This window comes from Drosophila serrata, unplaced genomic scaffold, assembly GCF_035046125.1.
Source record: "Drosophila serrata isolate PLE 108 unplaced genomic scaffold, ASM3504612v1 contig_382, whole genome shotgun sequence".
Lineage (NCBI taxonomy): Eukaryota > Metazoa > Arthropoda > Insecta > Diptera > Drosophilidae > Drosophila > Drosophila serrata.
Window position 1 is genome coordinate 8,218,179 of NW_028257280.1, and position 21,630 is coordinate 8,239,808.

The following is a 21,630-nucleotide window of genomic DNA, read 5'->3' on the forward strand; positions in this document are numbered from 1 at the left end:
GTTATTTATCATTTATTTCCGGTTTGATCCTACAAACCGCAAGCCGCAAGGGTATATAAACTTTAACTTTCCGCAAATTAGTTTTATTTCTTGCTATGAATGACTAATGATTTCCTTATAACTCTGTACACGATGTAAAAAACTGGTGGCTTACATTATATGGCTTGATTTATTCAAAACAAAAATAAATGTATTATCCCTTCATTAATGTATACTATTAAATATTCATATATTCATAAAGCGCATTAGGCATACTTACGGCTTTTATGCAAGGCTAAGCATTAGAGAGTTTTGTTATGTCCTGCAATGACGCACTTGCGTTATGCTTGCTGGCTATCCATTACGTGGACGTTGCTGGGATTTTAGATATTATCCAATTAATATAAGCCTATTCAGGTAAACAACATCTAAAACCTCAGCAACGCATTCGACTGCTGCATAATGGAAATGCGTCATTGGGGCACAAAGCAAGGCCAGAATGCACTCCAATGCTTCACATTGCATAAAAGCCTTACGTGGCGTATACGTAATGCATTCATAGCGCTTTCGTAAGGCAAAGCAGAGAATCAGAGCCAAAGTGCCGGTTGCTTGTTTCAAAGTTCTTGAAATAATTGCATTTGAAGCGTGTTTTCAAACCGATATTGACGTCAGTCAGAAGCCCGTCAATCGGCACATTTCCAAGAACTTATTCGAGTTAGAGTTGTGTTGGGTAATCCGTTTAAAGCCACTGCTGCTCTTGATTTCAGTAATTCAGAGTCGAAACTTCAAGACCCCACCATAAATTATTGATTCATAAGGCAATTAGCTTTGTTAATGTGATTAATGACTGGCACGCCGCAATTGAGTTCAGTTGCCATTGACTGGGCGGCGCCTGCGACTCGACTCGATTTATTGAGTCACTAAAAGCCACTGCAATCAGCCCGCCGGCAACCTTTTGGCCTCAATAGATGGCCATCGAAAATTCTCCCACATTCTGTGATTCTATTAGGCATCGTCGTCGTCGTCGTCGTCGTCCCTGGATGGCGGGCATTTTAAAAGCGTTCATTATTGATGAATAGAGTAGGGCACGCAATAAACCAATTTGCTGTCTGTCTCACCTGTCTGTTGTACCTGCTCCCCCTTCCCCCCCGCAGCGCCCCTTTTGCACGTCGCCCGCCATTGTTTTGCTTTCGCGCTGCGCGGTAATTTCATTTCGTAATTGTATCCTGCAATTTGCTGCATGGCAATTTGAGAAGGTAAAACACAAGGACCGCGTCGGTCGACAGGCAACAAATGTGAGGGGGTTAGGTCTGCCACAGGCTCAAATTCATTGGCAGACAATGGAAAAGTACCATTTGTTTAACTGCATCCCGTAATGCCCGAAAACAACCAGCTTAACTTAATATTACAATTATAAGAATGAATTGATATTTTAGACTCACCTTCTCATCCTTGGAGTAAAAGAGCATGTTCCTCTTGAGGCGAAAGTAGCGTCGTCGCCATCGCTGAAAGGACCATGTGTGCTTCAGCAGAAAACCCTCCTTGATGATGGCAGCCTGAAAAGAAAAGATTTAAACAAAGTGAGTGCAATCTCAGCTGGACTATGAACAAATTCCATCAGCGATTCGCCCGGGGCAATTAGCAATTGATGAGCTGACGCCGCATGGATAGGAGTCAATGGTCCGGGGTTAATAATAATAATAAGAGGAAAGACCTAAGGCAGACACAGATGGGACTCAGTTCCCTGAGCAATGGTGCGGACTCCGGTCAGCAACTCCAACCAACGATCTCTCTCGCTCTCTGCGGGGCCCATCACTTGCAATCTCGGTGCTCGATGTCCACGAATAATTGGCTGCAGGCTAACAAAGGCCAAAGTGGGGGCGTCAATATGGCCGGCAATCAATTGTGCACACAAAGAGCGACCACACACAGCGCCTTGGTCCTATTCACACGTACTTGGTATGAAAGTGTAAATAAGCGTGGCACCAAAAGGCGACAAAAGTGACAATAATCTGGGCCAATTATACGACAAATAAACTTTGTGATTCGAGCGAACTCTGCGGCCATAGAAATCGATCCGAATGCCGCTGGCTGGGTGCACAAAATTCCCAATCCTCCGATCCGTTTAAGTTTTGGGCGAGGTCACCCAACACCACTCAACCCACCCCATCGCCGGGGGCCAAAAGGAAATTCAGCGACAAATAATAATGGAAAAATCGTTGAAAAATCAACGGACATTGCAACGATGTCGAGTTGCAGCCATTTCATTTGGTTTTGAGTTTGAACAGCAAATGGAAAAAGGGGAAACGGAAATGTTTACTTAGCAGCAACACTAGAGGTTTACTTACACGATTTACTCAAAATGTTTCTTCATTTTCATTTAAAATAAGTATTTATCTTAGGATTAAAACTCAAGTTTTTACTAAGAAATCTATGCTTTAAGAGTGAAACTGTTGGTATCAATATTTTCCCCTACCATTATTGGCATCCTCTTGTATTAAGTTTATTGACCCCCGAAACGGGGAGACAAAAATTGAATTAAATTGAAAATTCCCCTTCCTGCGCCAAGAGTAAAGCCAAACTGTGACTAAAAATCAAAGTTACGGGATATCATGCCGAGATTAATCATCGTCAATCAATCATGTGGCACGGCCATGAGGCCAATCGCTGACACATCAAGTATACGCCAAAGTGGCCAAGGATAAAGCCCACAAAGCCCAGAGTCCATCAGCCAGGGGATGGATGATAAACAAGTTTGAAATTTTCGTTAGCCGGGTATTGATTTTGATTTAATGCTTCCCCTCTCTGTCTCTCCTCTCCCTCCCAGCATCCCTCGAGCTTCCCTCGTTTCTGCTCAGGTAAAAAGATACAAGATAAATAAAAAGGCCGGTCCATAGATATGGATATGACTTGCTCCTGCTGGTGCTGGTGCTGCTCACTCAGTCGGGCAAGTAAACATAATGTAGAGCTTCCCAACCCTGATTTTTGCCCGGTTTTACTTTGCCTTTGTCTACCTTCGTTTCACCTTCTGTCTGAGACTTTTCACCTTTTGAAAATAAGTAAAATTCAAAAAAAAAAAAAAAATACCAGCTTCAAATTAAAGAAATTAACTTTGGAGGGAGCGAATCCTTTGATGGCTCACGTGAGCCGCAAAACAGTTGGCCAATTGTCTGTGTAAATAGTCGTAAATAATTCAAACGTATTTTTTTTGCGCCAAGCACGTGGCAAAGGAAAGGAGCGAGTCTCAAGGATACTGCGGCAACAGCCTACTGAAGAGGGACCCCCTTAAAGAAGAAGCCCACCCAAGACAGAGGCAGGGGCCAAGAGTTGGCAAGACTTCTGGCTTTTGTTTATACAGTAGGTTTTGCTTATTGTCGGATTTAAATGGCTGAGAACGGTTACAGTGGCAGGCAGTAATGTGGGTAACCTAATCTCCTGAGATAATATTAAGATATTAACCAGAACGAATCAATGGCTACATTTTAAATGCTAAATATATTTAAGGAGCTAAATAAAGAGGAAGTTTAGCATTATTATAATTGTAGCATTGAAGACCTTTTCTAGGCTATTTAATTTTAGTTTTTAAATATTTAAATCAATTTTTTGAGATACTACATTTTTTGTTTCAGTAGCTTATGCAAATTCTATGGATGCTCTGAATTATGGACCAATTTACGGTTTCTAAGCTAGTGACTCGCACAGTGGGCCAACTGTTGAGGCTTTTGCCATTGTCTTTATTGTCGCCGCTGTCGGCGATGGCAGCACGCTATCCATCAAGACCGAGCAGTAAGCGGCTTTTGTTTGGCGTTCGCTTATTGTTTTGCGGTTTGACATGTGTAAACCCCACTCCACACACATAGCACACCCAGGACGTAGATGTGTGTGTGTGTGTGTGAGTGTGTTTATGGGGCCACGCCCCTCTCCACATGGGAGCACTTGAATGTTGCTTGTCTGTCACAATCAGGCAAATGTGTTTTGCCCAGCCCTCGAATACCGTAAATCACAAATAATAAATGCCTTCGCTTAAAGCCCGACTTGCAATCTGGCGATAAGGGGTGATATTTTTGCGACCCCAGCAGCATAATGCTTTGTTTTTTTTTTGGGGTAGCTACCTAAAAATACAACGAAAATCCTTTCACAAAGGCCAAAGTTGAGGGGTAGTGTCAGTGCAACGATGCGTATAATTAACATCAAATGACCAGCAACCCGGGAATATTATTCATACGCCGCGTTGTCCCAGAAAGAGGCAAAGAGGAAATGGAGGCCAAATACTTAACCTTAGACGCTTCAAAGTAACACCAAAAACCATAAAGAACTTAATTGAAGCTTTTCTCGGGCTTCGCGGAGTTTTTGGGGCTTGCCTTTCCCCCTCGTTATGTTCGTCATTTCATCATTTTGATTTTTTGGCCGGAGGGCAACTATGGCAACGTTTAATTAAAATAAGTGAATAGCCCAGGTCGCGTTTTTCTTCTGTTGCTTTATTTCGTGGTCGATACATTTTTATTTAATTTTCTACTTAGGGGACCAGCATCGGATTACGTCTTAATAATGCATTTAAATTATGACTGAGGGGGCGCGGCGCACGGCGCCCGGCGTCCCGGCAAGCAATCATCAAATGGGGGCTGCCCTGACCCCTGACCTATGCGGCAGCGACACTAAAATATTTTATCGGCTTCTTGAACTGCGCCTCTGACCTTTGGCAGCGGTGCAGCGCACTAAAGTACTTGAAACATAAACTCTCGACACACGCAACTCGCATATAAAGAGGAGTCCCTCCCCCACGGACCCCCTAACGTTTGCCAGTTTGCATGCAACTTCCGCTCCAGAAAGTTTTGCGAGGACGCTCTGCTGCACCGCCATGGTACCTCCTGTGACAAAGGCGGAGGACTATCGTCGTCACACAGTAAAAAAAAAGAAACAACAAAGAAGTATATCCTTGCAGTTTGCAATTGATTTATAGGACAAATCAAAGTTTAAAAATATCATAACTAAGTTAAAAAAGCATTAATTTCAATTTGGAAGTCGCTCTTATGTTAGTTCTTCTTAGGTTAATAAATCTGCATACTCAATTTAAGATTTAAAAAATATTAAATTTTTTGCCAATTTTAATGACCCCTTGTAAAAATTTTGTAAATTGGGAAAAAATTTCAAAAATTTGTTTTTAGACCGGACATGTCTAGATTGACAGCTTTCTGATCAAGAATATATATGATTTATAGGGTGACAATTTTTTCGACTTATCACAATTTAAAAATATCATAACTAGGCCAAAAATAACATTAAATTCAATTCGGAAGTCGTTCTTATATTAGTTTTTATGAGGTTAAAAAATCTGCATACTCAATTTAACATTTGAAAAAGTTAATTATTTTAACGATGTAACCCCTTATAAAATTTTTAAATTTTCGAAAAAATTTCAAAAATTTATTTTTTAACTGAATATGTCTAAATTGATTTGGCTGATCAAGAATATATATAATATATAGGGTCGGAAATGACTCCTTCACAGATTTACAAGCTTCTGACTTAAATGATTATACCCTGCAAGGAATTACAAAATACAAAAGATACATTTCTATAATTTCGTAGCTTAAACTAAGATAAAAATTGCACTAAACAGTGTCAACATTGCCACATTGCATCGACTCGAGTTCACATCATCAATTAGGGGGAAATAGTAATTAATGGCCCTGCTCCATCGACACCTACAACCATTTACCATGACTCTCCATTGAGGATAATTAAATAGATAAAATGCTGAACACACACATGTGTCAGATTGTGTCAGTGTTTCAGGGATTCGATAGCAAATGAAATTAAATTAAATTCCCTTAACTTTCCAAATGGAAATAAGTGTCAGTAATGGACAATGATTTAATTTACTCACCAGATTGTTTGAGCACTTGGTGGACATGCGACGCTGAAAGAGACGCGCCGGCTCCGTTTCGATCTCAGACTCCGACTCGGACTCGTCGCCATCGTGGCTGATCGCAATGATCGGGATGATGGGCACCGGGGAGATGCTACCGGAGCTGAAGGCGCTGCTCCTTCCACTGCTCGGACTGCTCCGGCGGGGGCTGCGAGGACCACGCTCCACGCGCAGCGTGTCCAGTTTTAAGTGGGCCATTCTCGGGCTGTGGGTTCGCTGCTTAGCATACTTTTCTGCGCAATCGGGCAATTGAGCTGTCACGTTGCAAGGACACGCAGAGTGCTTAGGATCGAGGGAACCCTGCGTTGAGTTGCCGCCTTGTAGCCGCAGGTGGCCGTCCCATCTGCTGGTCGTCCTACTTATGTAAATGTTCCTCCCAAGTTCGCCTGCGGACACACCCCCCGGATTCAGGGGACAAAAGGAAATGGTCGCACGCACCCACACTCTCGTTTATGGGGCCAAAAAGGATCCCGTTTCTATTTCTTGGTCCGTTCAAAAGCAGAGCGGCCAAAGTCTCCTTATTTAAATTACAATAATTGCTTGCGTATCCAAAGTGTATATATTTAATATCAATTTAATAAATTTAGCAAAAATACTTGCACATAAACACATGTATATACCGTTCGATTTAACTATAAATATATTTGATTAGGCCACACTAACTAATTTGAAAATGGGAAAAGTACACCACACTCAGTTCACACAGTTCACATTCAAGATTATTACTAACGTTAATTGAAATTGCGTTTTTGTCCTTAATTATTCCGCCACTTCCTGCTTCCGCTCATCCGCCAACTAATTGTATATATGTACAAATTCTACGCTAGCTCGCCGCCTCGAGTTATTGTTACTGTCTTTTGTCTATTTTTATTTTCTGGTCGAGTCGGGTCGGGCTCCACCGCTCCTGCTCCTGCTCCTTCTGCTGCCCGCTGAAGTTTGCTTCGGAACAGTGACTGAGCCTGAGACCGAGGCTGGGATTGGGACCGAAACTGCCGGAGCCGCGCGGCGAACTGAACGAGACCGCAACCCTCACTGTTCGCCGTCAGCTGCCGCCGAGTGCGGCGTGGCCCAGCGGGGAGTGGACCTGGCCCAAAGCCATGAGCCAGCAGGGTTGTCAGGTGATGGAAATTATGAAGGATTACCAATAGATTATAGATTAAAAATTAGAAAAGAAATACTAAATGAAATTTATAAGTATATATATTCCTTAAAGATAACTAATCAAAAAAAAACATTAAGTTTTAAGTACTTCATTTGTCAGATGAGTCCTTAAATACAAACAAACTATTTGTTTTCATTAAGTATTATATAAGGAATCAGTTTTTTAGTCCTTAATACTCAAGAACCTTTTTTTTGAACAATTAGAAATCAGCTTAATAATCTTTTTTAATTCCAATTATTCCATAGCAAAGCCCGGCAACCCTGCAGTCCTGCTGAGCTGGCACGCAACGAAAATAAGAAATATTCATTATCCTTGCCAACAAGTTTTCGCTCTCTCGGCAAAAGAGAGCCGCATGGAGCAGGATACAGCGGAGAGCGAGCGCCACACACACCCTTTCGGGAGCGGAGAGCCGAAACAGAACGAGCAAAACAAAACGCCGGAGAGCCGAAGCAAAGGACATAGCGCCAAAGGACGACAAAGTAAACAGGAAAGCCAAAAAACTAAACCAAGGAAGCAGGCGAAAGGCAGACGGAGCGATGGCTACAATTACAAAGGAGTGCAAAAGCAAATTTGTAAACCGGGCGGAGGAAAAAAAAATATATATATATGGGGGCCTGTGTGCTTTTCCGGCCTTGCGCCGTAGCTTTCCTTATTTGTTGTTGTCTCTCATCCCTGCTCATCCCAGCCATGCGGCAATCCATCCACAGTCATCCCGCATTTCCCGGCGGGCAATACTCTTTGCGCTTGACTGCACTCGCCCATTTATTGTATTACATTTTCACGTACCGCACTCGCCCACCCACATGGGCGCTCCAAGGACATCCAATTAGCGGACTGCGAGCCGTGCTTTTAATGCATTTTAAATGCGATTGCTGCGGTGCAGCGAGACCCAACGCTTTTATTCAAATCCAATTTGAAAAGTCATAAAGGGCATTAAATACGTAAGCAGAGAAAGCGGTAACTTCAGTCGCAAATTGCCAAATAGCAAATAATTAATTTAAGCAATGAAAACCGTTAAATTTGAGCTTTTTTAATTCATATTTGGATTTAATATTCGTGGTCAAAGTAAAGTAGATAAAGTTTGGAATTGAAGTACTTATTTTCTGAAATTCCGTATCGAAATTTAAGTTAACAGTTTAACAGTTAAATTTTCACCATTACAATTTTGCACAGACAATTTGATTCACTTTGAATTCAAAGCATGAATCGTGATTAACATAAATTGTCCATCAACCACAATTAAATATTTAACTCTGGTATTCCACCATTAATCACATTCCTCCATAGAATCATAGACCCAATCCGTTCGCTCCGCTTGTACGGTGCCCATTCTTGTTCCCTATAAAGAAAGTATTTTAATAAATAGAAATATAAAATAAAACAAGAAAGGAAGTTAACTTCGGCACGCCGAAGTTTATATACTCTTGCAGATAGAACTTCTATGACTAGGAATCCCTACAATATAAATTATATATATTTATGATTAAAAACAATGATGTAACACCTGTTTTCATTTCATTCACCTAAACATATTTATATTTGCAGTTCACAGATTTGCATTTTTCCTCTACATCAAACGATCGTTTGTAATGCACAGTCGTCCGATTTTCATGAAATTTTACACAAAATTTAAGACTAATATAAAATGGCTATACCTCAAACTTGATGAAAATCTGTTGAAAACTGAAAATGTTATAATTTTTTTTGTAAAAATTTTCCGGTCATTCCAATGGCAGCTATATGATATAGTCGTCCGTTAGAAGGCTAACTACAAAGTTTCATTAAGATAGCTTTAAAACTGAGAGACTAGTTTGCGTAGAAACGGACAGACGGACAGACGGACATGGCTAGATCGACTCGGCTGTTGATCCTGATCAAGAATATATATACTTTATATAGTCGGAGGTGCCTCCTACACTGCGTTGCAAACTTCTGACTGAAATAATAATACCCTGCAAGGGTATAAAAAAAAGAAAAGGAAACAAACAAGGAAAAAAATCCTAAATAGGCTTATATTAGCAAGCTTAAAATCCTTATTTTTTGAGCGGGTTTTTGTGTGAAGAATTACTTTTGCAAAAATTATATACAAGCATTGCTTGAAATATGTTAACTTTCTGTTATTTAAAAGCATACGAATTCTTAAAAATTTGCTTTACAAATATAGATCAACTTATTTTAATATATATTTTATGTTGAGCAGTTTCGATCAACACCATTGTTGTGTTCTTTGTTTAGTAAGTTGTGCTGAATAAACTATTTTCGGGAGTTAAGTATACTTTACTATAAACAAATAAATGACACCATATCCCCGCTCGTCATGATCATCACGGCTCTTAAAGAGAGCTTGGAAGACTTTTCGAGATCAATAATAAGCTAGTAAACACGGCCAAGGGTATGGTAATTAAACAATAATTTAATATAAACCATATTTTCATGTATCTTGACTTTTTGGGCCTTGTTTTGGTTTCAATTATCAAGAGATATTTTATTAACGTCTTACCCTAATTAAGAAGACTATAATTTTTATGATTGCCACATCCACTTGATCAAAGTCTATTAACCACCAAGCACTAGATTAGTAATTTATATAAAAAACACACAAAAAGAAGAAGAAAACTAAACTTCCTCTAGCTAGGGCCTTGCTTAAGTATAAGACTTGAGAATCGCAGAGGAGAGCGCTCTATGTACCAAATAGTTAAACAAGCCTATCTTTCAGTCGAAAGCTTGAAACTTAGTGAAGGAGTCATTTCCGATCCTATTATTCATATATATTCTTGATCAGCATCAACAGCCGACTCGATCTAGCCATGGTTGCCACATCCACTTCATCAAAGTCTATCAACCACCAAGCACTAAATTAGTAATTTATATAAAAGAAGAAGAAGAAAACTAAACTTCATCTAGCTAGAGCCTCGCTTAAGTGTAATACTTGAGAATCGCAGAGGAGAGCGCTCTATGTACCAAATAATTAAGCAAAGCCTATCTTTCAGTCGAAAGCTTGAAACTTAGTGAAGGAGTCATTTCCGATCCTATTATTCATATATATTCTTGATCAGCATCAACAGCCGAATCGATCTAGCCAGGTCCGGCATAAATTTAATTTTATCAAATTTTTTGACAATTTTAAATTTTTATAATCGTTAAAATGGTGAAAAATTGACGAAAATTTGAATTTTTTTAATTTTTAAATTGAGTATGCAGATTTGTTACCCTAATAAAAACTGAAATTAATGCATTTTTGGCTTAGTTATGATATATTTTATATTTGACCTCTTAATACTTAGCTAACTTCAAAGGTATTAAGAAAATTATTCATGTTTTTTTTTGTATATAAAATAAGTTTTTAATATATGATTAGTGTACTTACCTTGAACTTCTATGAGTAGGAATCCCTACAATATAAATTATATATATTTATGATTAAAATGAAGTAATGAAATGATGAAGTAACACCTGTTTTCATTTCATTCACCTAAACATATTATATTTGCAGTTCACAGATTTGCATATTTCCTCTACACCAAACGATCGTTTGTTTGGCACCTATATGATACAGTCGTCCGATTTTCATGAAATTTTACACAAAATTTAAGACTAATATAAAATGGCTACACCTCAAACTTGATGATGATCTGTTTAAAACTGAAATAGTTGTAATTTTTAATTGTATTAATTTATAGATCGTTCCTATTGGAGCTATATGATATAGTAGTTCGATTTTCATAAAATTTTAAATGGCTATATCTCAAATTCGATAGAAGGCTAACTACAAAGTTTCATTAAGATAGCTTTAAAACTGAGAGACTAGTTTGCGTAGAAACGGACAGACGGACAGACGGACATGGCTAGATCGACTCGGCTGTTGATCCTGATCAAGAATATATATACTTTATATGGTCGGAGGTGCCTCCTTCACTGCGTTGCAAACTTCTGACTGAAATTATAATACCCTGCAAGGGTATAAAAAAGGACTTACCCTTGGAATCTCTAGGCAGCGACGGAAGCGTACTCGGGTTCGCGCAGCCTTTGGACCGCTGAGCATTCCAAACTCGAAGAGACTGGGGGTCAGCAAGTAACCGCCCCAGTTTACTGGCATTGGTATCTCCTCTGGCGGCTTTCCAAACAAGTTTCTTAAACTCTGGGTGATCCGTTGAAAGAACCCGGAGCGGTAACGGTAGTCAGCAGCAGCGTAGCGTGGTCCATGGGTGATGCTCATCTGGACATGGCGCGGATATCGGCGGAATTGCTCTATAGCCTGAGCATCCGACAATTGGTGAGCGGTACCAGAGATCCGGACGCTGCGCATGAGAGGTGCCCAATTGAACTGGAGCGACACATGGGGATTGGCGCTGATCTCGCCCGCTTGCCGGCTGCCCAGTGTCGTGAAGAACGTGATTCCTTCGGGAGTAACATCCTCGATACAGGTGAGACGGGTCACAGGCTCACCGGCTTTGTCAACGGTGGCCATGCAGGCCATGCGTGGACGCACCTGCGGTGCCTGTTTTTGGGCAGCGATTAGCCAGCTTTGAAATATCACATACGGTTCGTCGAAGGTCTGCTGCTTCTCGCAGGCTTCTGTCTTGTTTTCCCTGATGATAGCTAGAGGAGCACTTTTCTGGTTCACGTGCGGCCACAAGCGACTCAGCGATCCGCTGGAGCCACCCACGCTCAAAATCCTATTTAGTAATACGGAAGACATTGGAATTTTGAATGTGTATACAGCCAATTCAAAAAGCAAATGTTATTATTATATGCTAGAGCTGGTGAAGAAGGAAATATCGAGGGTGTTACGATTCAAAGTAAATCACATAAATGTTTTTATTTATTTAAGATTTATTTCAATTTTTGATAACTTGACAATATTGTTTTTTTTTCTCTTTATCTTATATGCTGGTTGATCGGGTTAAGTTGCAAATAATGTAATTTATAATTAATATTTATGTAATATTAAACTAACTCACAATCATTTGAATTAAGTATGTATAAGTATATGCATATATACTCTAGTGTTCATACGATGCTGTATGCGTGTATCAATGTATATGGGTTTATCTTTCGATATTCGATTGTAAAAACGAAAACGAACAAAACAGGCCGGCAAAAAATTTAAATATTTCCAAACGTATTTTAAGAGAAATGACTCGGGGGCTGCTACTGAATTTACACAAAATGCGCGCAGAATCGCGATCGTGCACACAGGGCGGCATAACAATTGCTCTTTACATTTACATTTATCCATACAGGCGTGGGGGTGTGTATTATGTGTGTAGTAATGGCTCGCATTAGCTTACAGATCACGCTCTCGAAATGGGGTATTAATTACAAATTAGTCGGGCTCCCAATCCAGTGACATTGTGCACTTGTGGGGGATACATTTCAACTAGCGTTTAAGCGACTTCTTATGTTACAACTACATTTGTATATTTCATTAATCGGTCTTGCAGTCGGTTCAAATTGTCTCTTCTACCGCGGGGGCGCACATTTCAAGACATTTACAGTTAGGTTCAAGTGTCGGGAGGACGCACCGCACTATCTATATTATACACGATTTGGTTATCATTTGTTTACAGAACAAAACACTGTTGGCGGGTATGGTACAATGCACAGGCGCAGGCGTTGCGCCACACAGCTCTAAATGGTGCACAGCAACGTGTGCACGTTGTACTAGGAAACAATGTGTCGAATGGGGTTTTTGTATGAGAAACATCTATACAAGTCAAGTTTAAAAAAAACGTCAGTTGAAAGACTTTAGCACTTAAATTAGGGTTCTGCCGTTGTGATTGCGGGACTACTCTACGATGTCGGTGCAGGACGTTGCTGGACGACTGCTTTGTGTGTATGTTTGCATGATTGAGTGCTTAATCAGCGCTGTCTGTCAACAATAACCAAATCGCTGTAATTCTCATCTGGACAGACTATGCGATCGCTCGCGGCTGCTGCTGCCCGACGACAGGGGCTGCTTATTGGCCATTTCTCCTACCCGATGGTGTGGCGGCAGCTTGTTGAAAAACGGATGACGCAGGGCCTCACCTGGAACGTAATGTAAATTAAAGTAAGCAGCTATTCAAGAAAATTGGACTGCACCGCCAACTTACCTAACGTGATTCGCGACGATGGCTCGTACTCCAGCATCTTTTTGATTAGACTAAAGAGCTCGTAGTGGTCCTCACCGTCGCTCAGCTGGCACTGTTGCAGCGGCTTACAGTGATCCCGGACGTAGCGACCCGCACTGGACTTCTCATCCCAATCCAACTTACCATGATAGAAGTACTTTGTTTTGGTTTTGCTGTAAAGAGTGTGATTGCTACACGTTAAACGATTTCGGTGAAGGGAACTGCGCCTTGGGAATTGAAAGCATGAGCTGCATTGTATTACCGTGCCATGCGATATGGTATTTGTCCCAAGATTCGCTCCATCATGGCCAGGTGCTCGCGGTTGTCGTGCGTTTGGAAGAGCGTGATGCCCAGATACAGTTCGAACAAGATGCACCTGTTTGGTGAAACATTTTGGGATTTCAATGATAATATAAATTAGGAATTCTAATGCGATTCTTACCCAATGGACCAAACATCACAGGGTTGCGACCAACCCAGCTCCAGTATGACCTCAGGCGCGCGATAATGTCGCGTCGAGACAATTGTGCTGTGGTGCTCGTGGTCGAAGGTGGCCGAGCCGAAGTCAATTAGACGGACGTCTGTGTTTTTGACACGGCGAACCTCTCGATTCTGTAAGTCAAGATGATTGCAAAGTTTGATCAGGATTGAAACATTAAACCTATATGAATTTACTTACAACCTTATGATTATAGTGAGAAGAATAATCCGAATCGACGAACAGTATGTTCTCCGGCTTGAGATCTGTGTGCGTTAAACGATTGTCATGTAGAAATTTCACAGAGTAGCATAATTGATAGGCCATGTGGCGCACTTGGTCCAACGGGTATGGCTCATAGTTGTTCTCACGCTGCAAGATAACATTAGAACCCATGATTAGTACGGTCCATTAAGCAGAAAATGCTTTAATGCTTACCAGAAAATCGAAAACACTTAGCCCCAACATTTCAAATACTATACACATGTGTCCATGGTAATCAAACCAGTCAATCATTTTCACACACAAACTGCAAAAGAAAAAGAAATATATATTTAGTTTAAATTCAAGGAGAGATAGATAGCTTGATGACTTACTGATCGCAATGCGGATCCTTCTGCGCAATCTTCTCAAGGGCATTAATCTCCAGCTTGGCAGCTTCGCGGTACTTTTCCACGTTCTTAATGATCTTTAAGGCCATGCAATAATCGCTGAAAGAAACAAAATAACGACGTTATTAGATTAAGGACTTTAAAAGCGAGAGGAATAGTTAATTGTCGACAAAAACTTACCGCTCCATGTCTTTGACCTTAACCACACGTCCAAAAGTTCCCTCGCCCAGTGTGGCCATGATCTTATCTGAAATTCGGGAAAAGGAAGACAAGTTGTAGTGGTGCTTCCGGCAAGTCTCTTAGGAGTGTTAAAGGATAGCTGTCTTGTTTAGTTATTTTTTTAGTGTCTTCTAAAGCTAATCCTGCAGCTGTATTTAAATATTTAAATAAGGTCTGGGCAAAATACTAATTTGAACTTTAAGCAAGTGTATACGGATTAAATAGTTATTTGTTTCAATATTATTTCTGTAATTATGCGCCAAGTTCGTGTTCACACACACTTTCCCTGCTGAGTTTCGTCGTTAGGGGAAAAATTTGTTGTCGGCAATAAAGAGCTTAATTAAAAGACAAATTTTCGGAAATTGAAGACTTTTTAACGAAAGTGACGAAAATTGTGTGAAACTTTTCAATTGTGGTTTATCTTTCTCTTTTCTTTATCGCGCTCAAATATTTTCCTAATTTCTGGATGGCACGCGACGTGATTTTTTGGTCTTTGCTGTGAAATAATTAAGAAATAATAAGGAAAACTCGAAAACAGTTTTAACAAAAAGAGAGTTTAGAAGAGAGAAGTAGTGGGGGTCTGGTGTCTTTCTTTTTTTTGCCTTTCTGAATTTGATTTCTTTTTTTTTTTAATATATATATATAGATTATCTTTTCTTTTGTGTTGGCAAGTTTTCTGATTGTCTCTAAACATAAATATGGAGAGATAAAAAAAAACAAATTAAAAACAAAAAATTGTCACGAACATCTGTGATGGAGAATGTCTCCGGTGTGGTAAATTAAGTGACCATCAGCATCATCTTGAATGACGGGCTTTGCTGTCTGTTCGAGCAATCGATCGGAGCGGATCGAAACGGAGCGGAGCCAAGTGGTTGCAGTGGTTGCCGTTGCCGTTGTTGTGGGTGGTTGTTGGGTGGTGGCGGTTGTGGCGACGATGCGGTTGCGATTGCGATTGCGGCGCGGGACGGTGCATTCGATCCGTTGAAAGGTTGCAAGTGAAACGACGGCGACGGCGACGACGACGACGGAGCGGAGAGTTTGCGAGCGAGATTTGTTGGATCGCGTTGTTGAAGAAGATGGGGGGGGCGTGGTGGTTGTCGATGGCAGTTACAGACGTACACAGAAGGTGCGTGTGTGCGTGTGTGGCAAAAGTATGTAATTTGAAAGAGAGAAAAAGAAACAAAAAAAGAAAGAGAAAAAGAAACAAAAATTTTATATTCCAAGGGATTCCAGGCAGGGATTCCAATTCCGATAGAAGGTCAGGTCACATTCAAGAGCATCCGCATGTTCCCACGTTGGCACCGAAGCAATCGCAATTCCGTTTCAATAATTCAGTCGCAGTCGCAGATATCCCGAAACCAACCAATCATCATCATCATTTCATCATCATCCCCATCAAGTTGTAAGTACATCATCATCATCATCAACCCATCATCATCATCATCATTGTGATTTTCATCATCATATTCAGAAAAAACACGAGAAAAATACGTTTCGTTTGTTCGATAAGAAAATTAGTTCGGACAAATTTTTGAGATTTGTGTTTACAAAAATGGTTAATATATCAAAACATGTACAAACAATATAATATATAGTATAATGGCACAAGAGGTATATATCGAAAGTGGCATATATAACGTATTATTTATATATATATTAATATACAAAATAGGAAATGCACCAATAGCTGTGCTCTTGTTTCACGGGCACTCGAAACAAACAACAAACCATATTAAAAAATTATCTTTAGCTTAGTAATAACATTAATAGCTCTCTTTTTTTCGTAATATTTCATAAATTTGGCATGGTAAAAGAACAAATTAAGTGTGTTCGTAATAATGTCGAGATCTGTGGTATTCTTACATGGTTTCTCTTCGTAATGTCAAAATAGCATGCATCAAACATGGCATCGGTTAGTCAAGTCAACATGGAATGCAATGCAGCAATGCAGTTAGCCTTATCTGTACTAGGTCGCTTGTTGGGGAAAAAGTTGGAATGGGATTCTCTAGAGAAAAGGGGCGGCAATGGGCCATGGGCCAGTGGGCAGTGGGCTGTAGGCTTTTGGGCAGTTGCTGTTAAATGAAGCGGCGCAACAAAAAGCTGCCAACGAATCATCCAATCCCAACCACCCCAGAGGCTGGGGTGGTGGTAATGGTGGCTCTTCTGCTTACAAAGGTCGAGAGTGTCTTTGGAATGCGTGACCTGTTGAACAGCGCCGACGAGGTGGCGCTCTTCGCCAGCAAATAGTGGTCGTGCTGCTGCAGGTACGACGATGACTGCTGGTGCGACGGCTGCTGGTGATGGTAGGCGTCCAAATGGGATCGCTGCGGATACAGTGAGCTGCCGAGGGCGTTGGAGCGCCGACTGCTGCCGCTGTACGAGTCATGGAGGTAGCTCGATCCGGACCCACTGCCGGTTCCTGTTCCGGATCCTGGCTTATAGCGATCAAACTCACTGAGCACGGCGGCAGTGCGGGAACTGGCACCCTGATAGCGCTGCTGCTGCTGGCGCCGGGCATCCGCCGCGGCCAGTCGAGCTCCGATTCCGCCAAAAGCCAGGGCTCCGGAACTGGAGGAGTGCATGAGCTGGTTGCTGGGCTTGTACTTGGCGAGGTCATTGTTGTTGCGATCTGAGTGGGGCAGAAAGCGGTTCTGGTTGGTGGTGCCGGAGGAGAGTGCCGTCGACGCTGCTGCCAGTGGTGTGTGGTTAGAAAGAGCGGAAGAGCTGGTGGAGAATGAGGTGGTGGTGGTGGTGGTGTTGTTGGCATGGGATTTGGGGGTGTCGGAGGTGGTGCTGCCATTGACAGACGGGATCTGAGTCTGTGTCTGGGGTGTGTCTGCTGTGTGGGTTAGTGGCACACCGGGCGCCGCCGAATCGGTCTCGGTTTCTGTCTCGGCCTCATCGGAGGAGCTACTCTCCGACGTACTGGCGGAGCCACTGCCATCGCTACCATCTCTAGTTACTTTTTTGCTTCGCGACTTCTTCTTGGGCGCCTCCTGTGGCGGCTCCAGCCCGGCTGCCGATGATGCTGCAGATGCCGCTGCAGATGCTGCCGCGGCTGCTGTCTCCTTGGCCTTCTTGGCCTCCAGTTCCAGAGCAGCTGCCTCTGCCTCGGCCGCCGCTACAGCCGCTTCAGTCTTCTTGGCCTCCTCGGCCGCCTCCTCCATTCGCTTAACACGATCCCTGAGTTCGCGGCGTTTTCGCATGCGCTCTTCAAATTTCTTTGCCTCCAGGAACTGATTATCCTCCCGGAGCAGCATCAGGATGGCAGCGTTATCCTCCGAAGATCGATCGTCGGCCAAGATTTCGCGCTCTTCTGCGGTCAATTCTGGCGGCGGTTGCTCCTTGCGTCGGTGGGCAAATCGATTTCTCGAGTTCAGTGGACGGTCTTCGATTGCAGCCGCTGCTGATCGCCCGGTATCTGGGATCTCAGCGGCCAGCAGGCTCTCCACGGTCTTTGTCCTTCCATAAGCCCTGGTGGCACGTGGCGACTGGACTGATTCCTCGTCAGCTCGACGGCCGTAGCGACTGGATGGATAACCAGTGGCACCACCCAGGCGCAGGGCATCGTGGTAGTCATACCGCTGGCCATAATCCAGGGGGTAGTTCTCGTCCAGCAAACGATTGTTGCTGGTCAGATAGCCACTGTCATTGGACTCGGCCATGTAGCGTTGCCTCTGAGCTCGGGTCCGGTAGGGAGTGCGCTCTTTGCGATCTGAGGCATTGAAGGAGCTGGAGGATAGCTTCGATTTGGCCAACTGGTGGGAGGTGGCCGAGCGAAGGAGTCCTGCAGTGCTGCTGCTGGCACCGTAGTCATCGGGCTCCAGCGTTTTGTCACGATCCTCTTCATGTCGACGCCTTCCGGCAGCCCGCTCCAGGATGTCCGAATATTTATTCTCCAGCCGGGAAATGGCCGACTGTTTGCCAACTCCTGAGGCAGTTGCCGAGCTGGTGGGCGTTCTGTCTTTGTCCAAGAGCAAATCTCGACGCTGAGGCGGGAGTTTTAGACTTTAATTCGGTTTCAGATTCAGGGGGTTAACGGAGAGAGAAAGTGCTTAAAAGCAGCGTTCGTGTGAAACCAACGGTAACGGGCTGGCTGGCGACGATGGGCGTAAAACTCTTTACGCTCCACGGAAGAAGACGGCCCAGACAGAGAGCGAGACCAAGACCCAAGCCCCGACGACTGACTTAGACCCATTTAAATGGCCTTTTCGGCAATGGCTAATTATGGGGTGCTTGGGCCTTTTCATTTCGCACAATTTCACTGCCATTAAAGCCACTCTATTCCGGCTTTCTCTACGCGTATTTTTTTGGGGTATTTTCGGTCTGCCTAGAATATGCCCAGCGAAATCTAAACAAAAAAGTCCACGGCGCGACGACCTTCAAAGTTTATATATAAAGCGTCGGAAAAATCGTGAATAGCTTTATACACATCTGCGGCGTACGTAGAGAGATACAAAAATATAGCAAAATAGAGAAAAGCGCCGAGATGTTGGTATCGAAAATAAATTCGAAAACGTAAACGCACACGGCAAGAATGAAGCCGAAGATATAGAAATGAGCATATAGAAGCGCTATAAAACACGCCCGTGTGGGCCCCCTAATATAATATCTGCACATATATCTCACAGTGTGTGTGTGCGGGGGAATCTTTCTATAGTGGTTAGCTATAGTGCAATACTGTTTTTGGACACATATAAGTATGTGGGGTATCTACCCTCTATAGCCCCCTTTTAATTTCCCAACTGTCACAGATGTCACACATTTAGGGCAGTCTCAATCTTTCGCTGAGTCATGGGACAGGTGAGATGATTCGGATTTCCAAAATATACAAGTCGAAATGCCCAGGCAGTGAGTCACGGGACTCGATCTGGGTCTGGGTCTGGGTGTCTGCTCTTGTGATCCGTTGGTTTGCACACCGCTCGCTTTCGGTTCGCTTTCCGTGGCCTCTACTCTACTTATACTAACGTCGTCCAGGTCACGATCCCGCCTACCGCCGCCCAATCCTCGGATGAGGGGCTTGTAGTAACCGCCCACGGGACTCAGGTGGGTGCGCAATCTGTCCAGGGCCGTGGCTGTGGTGGAGCTCTTCTGGTAGCGGCCCATCAGAGCTGCAGTGCTGCCGCTTCCGGTGCCACTGCTGCTGGGATGATAGCCCAGTCCAGCGGTGCTTCCGAGTCCTCCGCCTGCATAGTAGCGTCTATGGCGATCGGCCATCTCTCGTTCCCGGTCCCGATCGCGTTCACGATTATCCCTATCTCGATCTCGTTCCCTATCCCTATTATCCCGGTGTTCCCCTTCCGGATTATGCCTCCGGCTGGCTGAGGACTTGTCCGAGCTGCGGCGACGTCTGCTCAGCTTTTGGGACTGATTGCTTGAACCACTTTTGGCCGACTTGCTGTTGTTGTGGTTGTTGTTCTGATTATTGTTACTGTCATTCGTTGGGGTCCTGGAGGTGCTGCGTCTCGTCGTATCTTTCGGATCCTCACTTGAAAGAGAAGCCCAACAAAAACAATGATTTCTATGTGAAAGTCGAGGCTAACTGGATGCAGTTATCCACGCGGCTCGCGGCAAAACGAACGACGAACGGAACGCGCTGCCACGACACGGACCAAAATTTAACTGAGGAAAGCTAAGGAAAATTTTTCCGAAAAATTTTCATGCGACGTCGAATGAAAGAGGCGGGCAGATCCGAAGAACGGAGGAATTAATGCGGTGACGGAGGCAGCCCGAAAATATTGAGGAATCGTTTTTATTTTTGGTGAAAAGTGTGAAAATATTGCGCACTTGCCAGAGAGATAGATAGAGATAGAGAGAGAGAGAACGAGAGTGAGAGCGAGTGGGTGGGAGCGGGAGAACATTGAATAACAAATGTAGTCAGTCCGAGTGGGTGGCATAGAGATGGACATGGATTCGGTGCTTCTTGGGATGCTTTGTCTGGCCCCGCCAGCTGTGCGATTTAAGACGCACGCGAATCGCACGCTTCATTGCAATGCATTTTCACTTTGTGTAAACCGCACAAAGTCTCTCGCTTCCGTCAGGTTAGCAGCAGCAGCAGCAGCAGCAGCGAAACAGGGAAACGATCGAAAGTCTTTGCGTTGCGGGAAAAGCCTTGAACTCTCGCCGATAAAACGACCAGAAAACAGAAACGCAGAACAATAAAAGTGCTGCCGCTGCTGCTGCTGCTGCTGGTTGACGGAAAAGAAATAAAAAGAACAAAGCGAAACATTTTACGTTTTATTTTAAACTGCGCTCGCATATAAATAATTAAGCAGCAATTGCAATTTTTAAAACAAAGAGCAAGGAAAAAGCAAGAGAGATTTGCTTGCTACCTGGCTATCGTGCGTGTATTGAGGAAGTTGGCTAGAGAATTTATTTGGTATTCCCCAAAGAATACCTATAGAGCCGAGTGAGAGAGATGGGAGGAGATTCAAGAAATTCTTTGCAAATGAAAGAGAATGGGGGAAGAGCTTTTCCTTTCATTCAAGCTTTTCGCGATCAAAAGTTTTTCAAACTTTTTCTTATTGTACTACCAATAATCAGGCGAATATTTTATGATATTTTCCATGGAAATACTAATTAGCAAAGCCAAATCACTATCCATTTCAGGTTATCAATCATTGGGGGGGGGTCTTAAGTGACTTTGGTGATTGACAATTGCAGGTGCACTCAAACGCACAGTGCAAATGAGACTGGTTGAAGAGCTCTGGTTAAGCTCCATTCGATTAACGGCTGGCCATAAATCAAAACATGGACTGCAGGCACTAAAATCAAGCTCAAATCCGTCTCCACTGGCAATTATTCGCGATTTATGGCTACCAGATTTTCACACTTTTTCGTGGTCGACGCACCGCCGCTGGAAGTTCACAAGCGAGTTCAACGCGATTAAAATCTCAGAAAAAAAAAAAAAAAACGCACTCGAGACGTTTACATAATTGGCCTTAAGATGGGAAATGCAATATCGCGATACCGCGAGATACTTTCGACGACGGAGTGACGCGCTGCAACTAAACTCGCTGTTACGCGCTGACCACTTTTGCTTAATTCAACGCCAGAGAATAAAATCAAGAGGCGAGCAATGTGAGTGAGTTTTGACCGAGTTTTTCGTTTGACGAAAGGCGACGAAAGTACAAAAAAAA

At 43.0% G+C, this 21,630-nt stretch overlaps 3 protein-coding genes across 40 annotated transcripts in view; all 3 read right to left on the reverse strand.

Moving 5' to 3' along the window:
- Positions 1 to 6,942, reverse strand: part of LOC110185683 (diacylglycerol kinase eta) — a 44,827-nt gene extending 37,885 nt beyond the window's left edge. For all 9 annotated transcript variants that reach the window (XM_086840903.1, XM_086840904.1, XM_086840901.1 and 6 more), the window contains exons 1-2: positions 5,867 to 6,942; positions 1,422 to 1,535 (exon numbers count right to left, since the gene is read on the reverse strand). In XM_086840903.1, the coding sequence (XP_086697029.1) occupies positions 1,422 to 1,535; positions 5,867 to 6,106 (354 nt within the window). In that variant the 5' untranslated portion in view covers positions 6,107 to 6,942. The remainder of the gene's footprint in view (positions 1 to 1,421; positions 1,536 to 5,866) is intronic.
- Positions 6,943 to 8,084: 1,142 nt separating this feature from the next.
- LOC110185323 (uncharacterized) lies at positions 8,085 to 11,862 on the reverse strand. The gene is made up of 2 exons (XM_020954097.2): positions 11,047 to 11,862; positions 8,085 to 8,409 (listed from the first exon to the last, which is right to left on the reverse strand). Exons 1-2 carry the CDS (start codon positions 11,767 to 11,769, stop codon positions 8,338 to 8,340), a joined length of 795 nt encoding a protein of 264 aa, XP_020809756.2. The 5' UTR covers positions 11,770 to 11,862; the 3' UTR covers positions 8,085 to 8,337.
- Positions 11,863 to 11,885: 23 nt separating this feature from the next.
- The window catches only part of Doa (CDC like kinase darkener of apricot), a 35,571-nt gene continuing 25,826 nt past the window's right edge, over positions 11,886 to 21,630 (reverse strand). For 6 of the 30 annotated variants that reach the window (XM_086840933.1, XM_086840934.1, XM_086840926.1 and 3 more), the window contains 9 exons: positions 15,238 to 15,313; positions 14,453 to 14,519; positions 14,258 to 14,371; positions 14,100 to 14,190; positions 13,863 to 14,033; positions 13,626 to 13,795; positions 13,446 to 13,559; positions 13,166 to 13,356; positions 11,886 to 13,100 (listed from right to left, as the gene is read on the reverse strand). In XM_086840933.1, the coding sequence (XP_086697059.1) occupies positions 12,973 to 13,100; positions 13,166 to 13,356; positions 13,446 to 13,559; positions 13,626 to 13,795; positions 13,863 to 14,033; positions 14,100 to 14,190; positions 14,258 to 14,371; positions 14,453 to 14,519; positions 15,238 to 15,313 (1,122 nt within the window). In that variant the 3' untranslated portion in view covers positions 11,886 to 12,972. Of the gene's footprint in view, positions 13,101 to 13,165; positions 13,375 to 13,445; positions 13,560 to 13,625; positions 13,796 to 13,862; positions 14,034 to 14,099; positions 14,191 to 14,257; positions 14,372 to 14,452; positions 14,520 to 15,237; positions 15,314 to 16,662; positions 18,481 to 19,459; positions 20,013 to 21,409; positions 21,602 to 21,630 lie in introns of those variants that run through there. The other 24 variants (XM_086840922.1, XM_086840923.1, XM_086840910.1 and 21 more) reach the window with 16 other exon arrangements.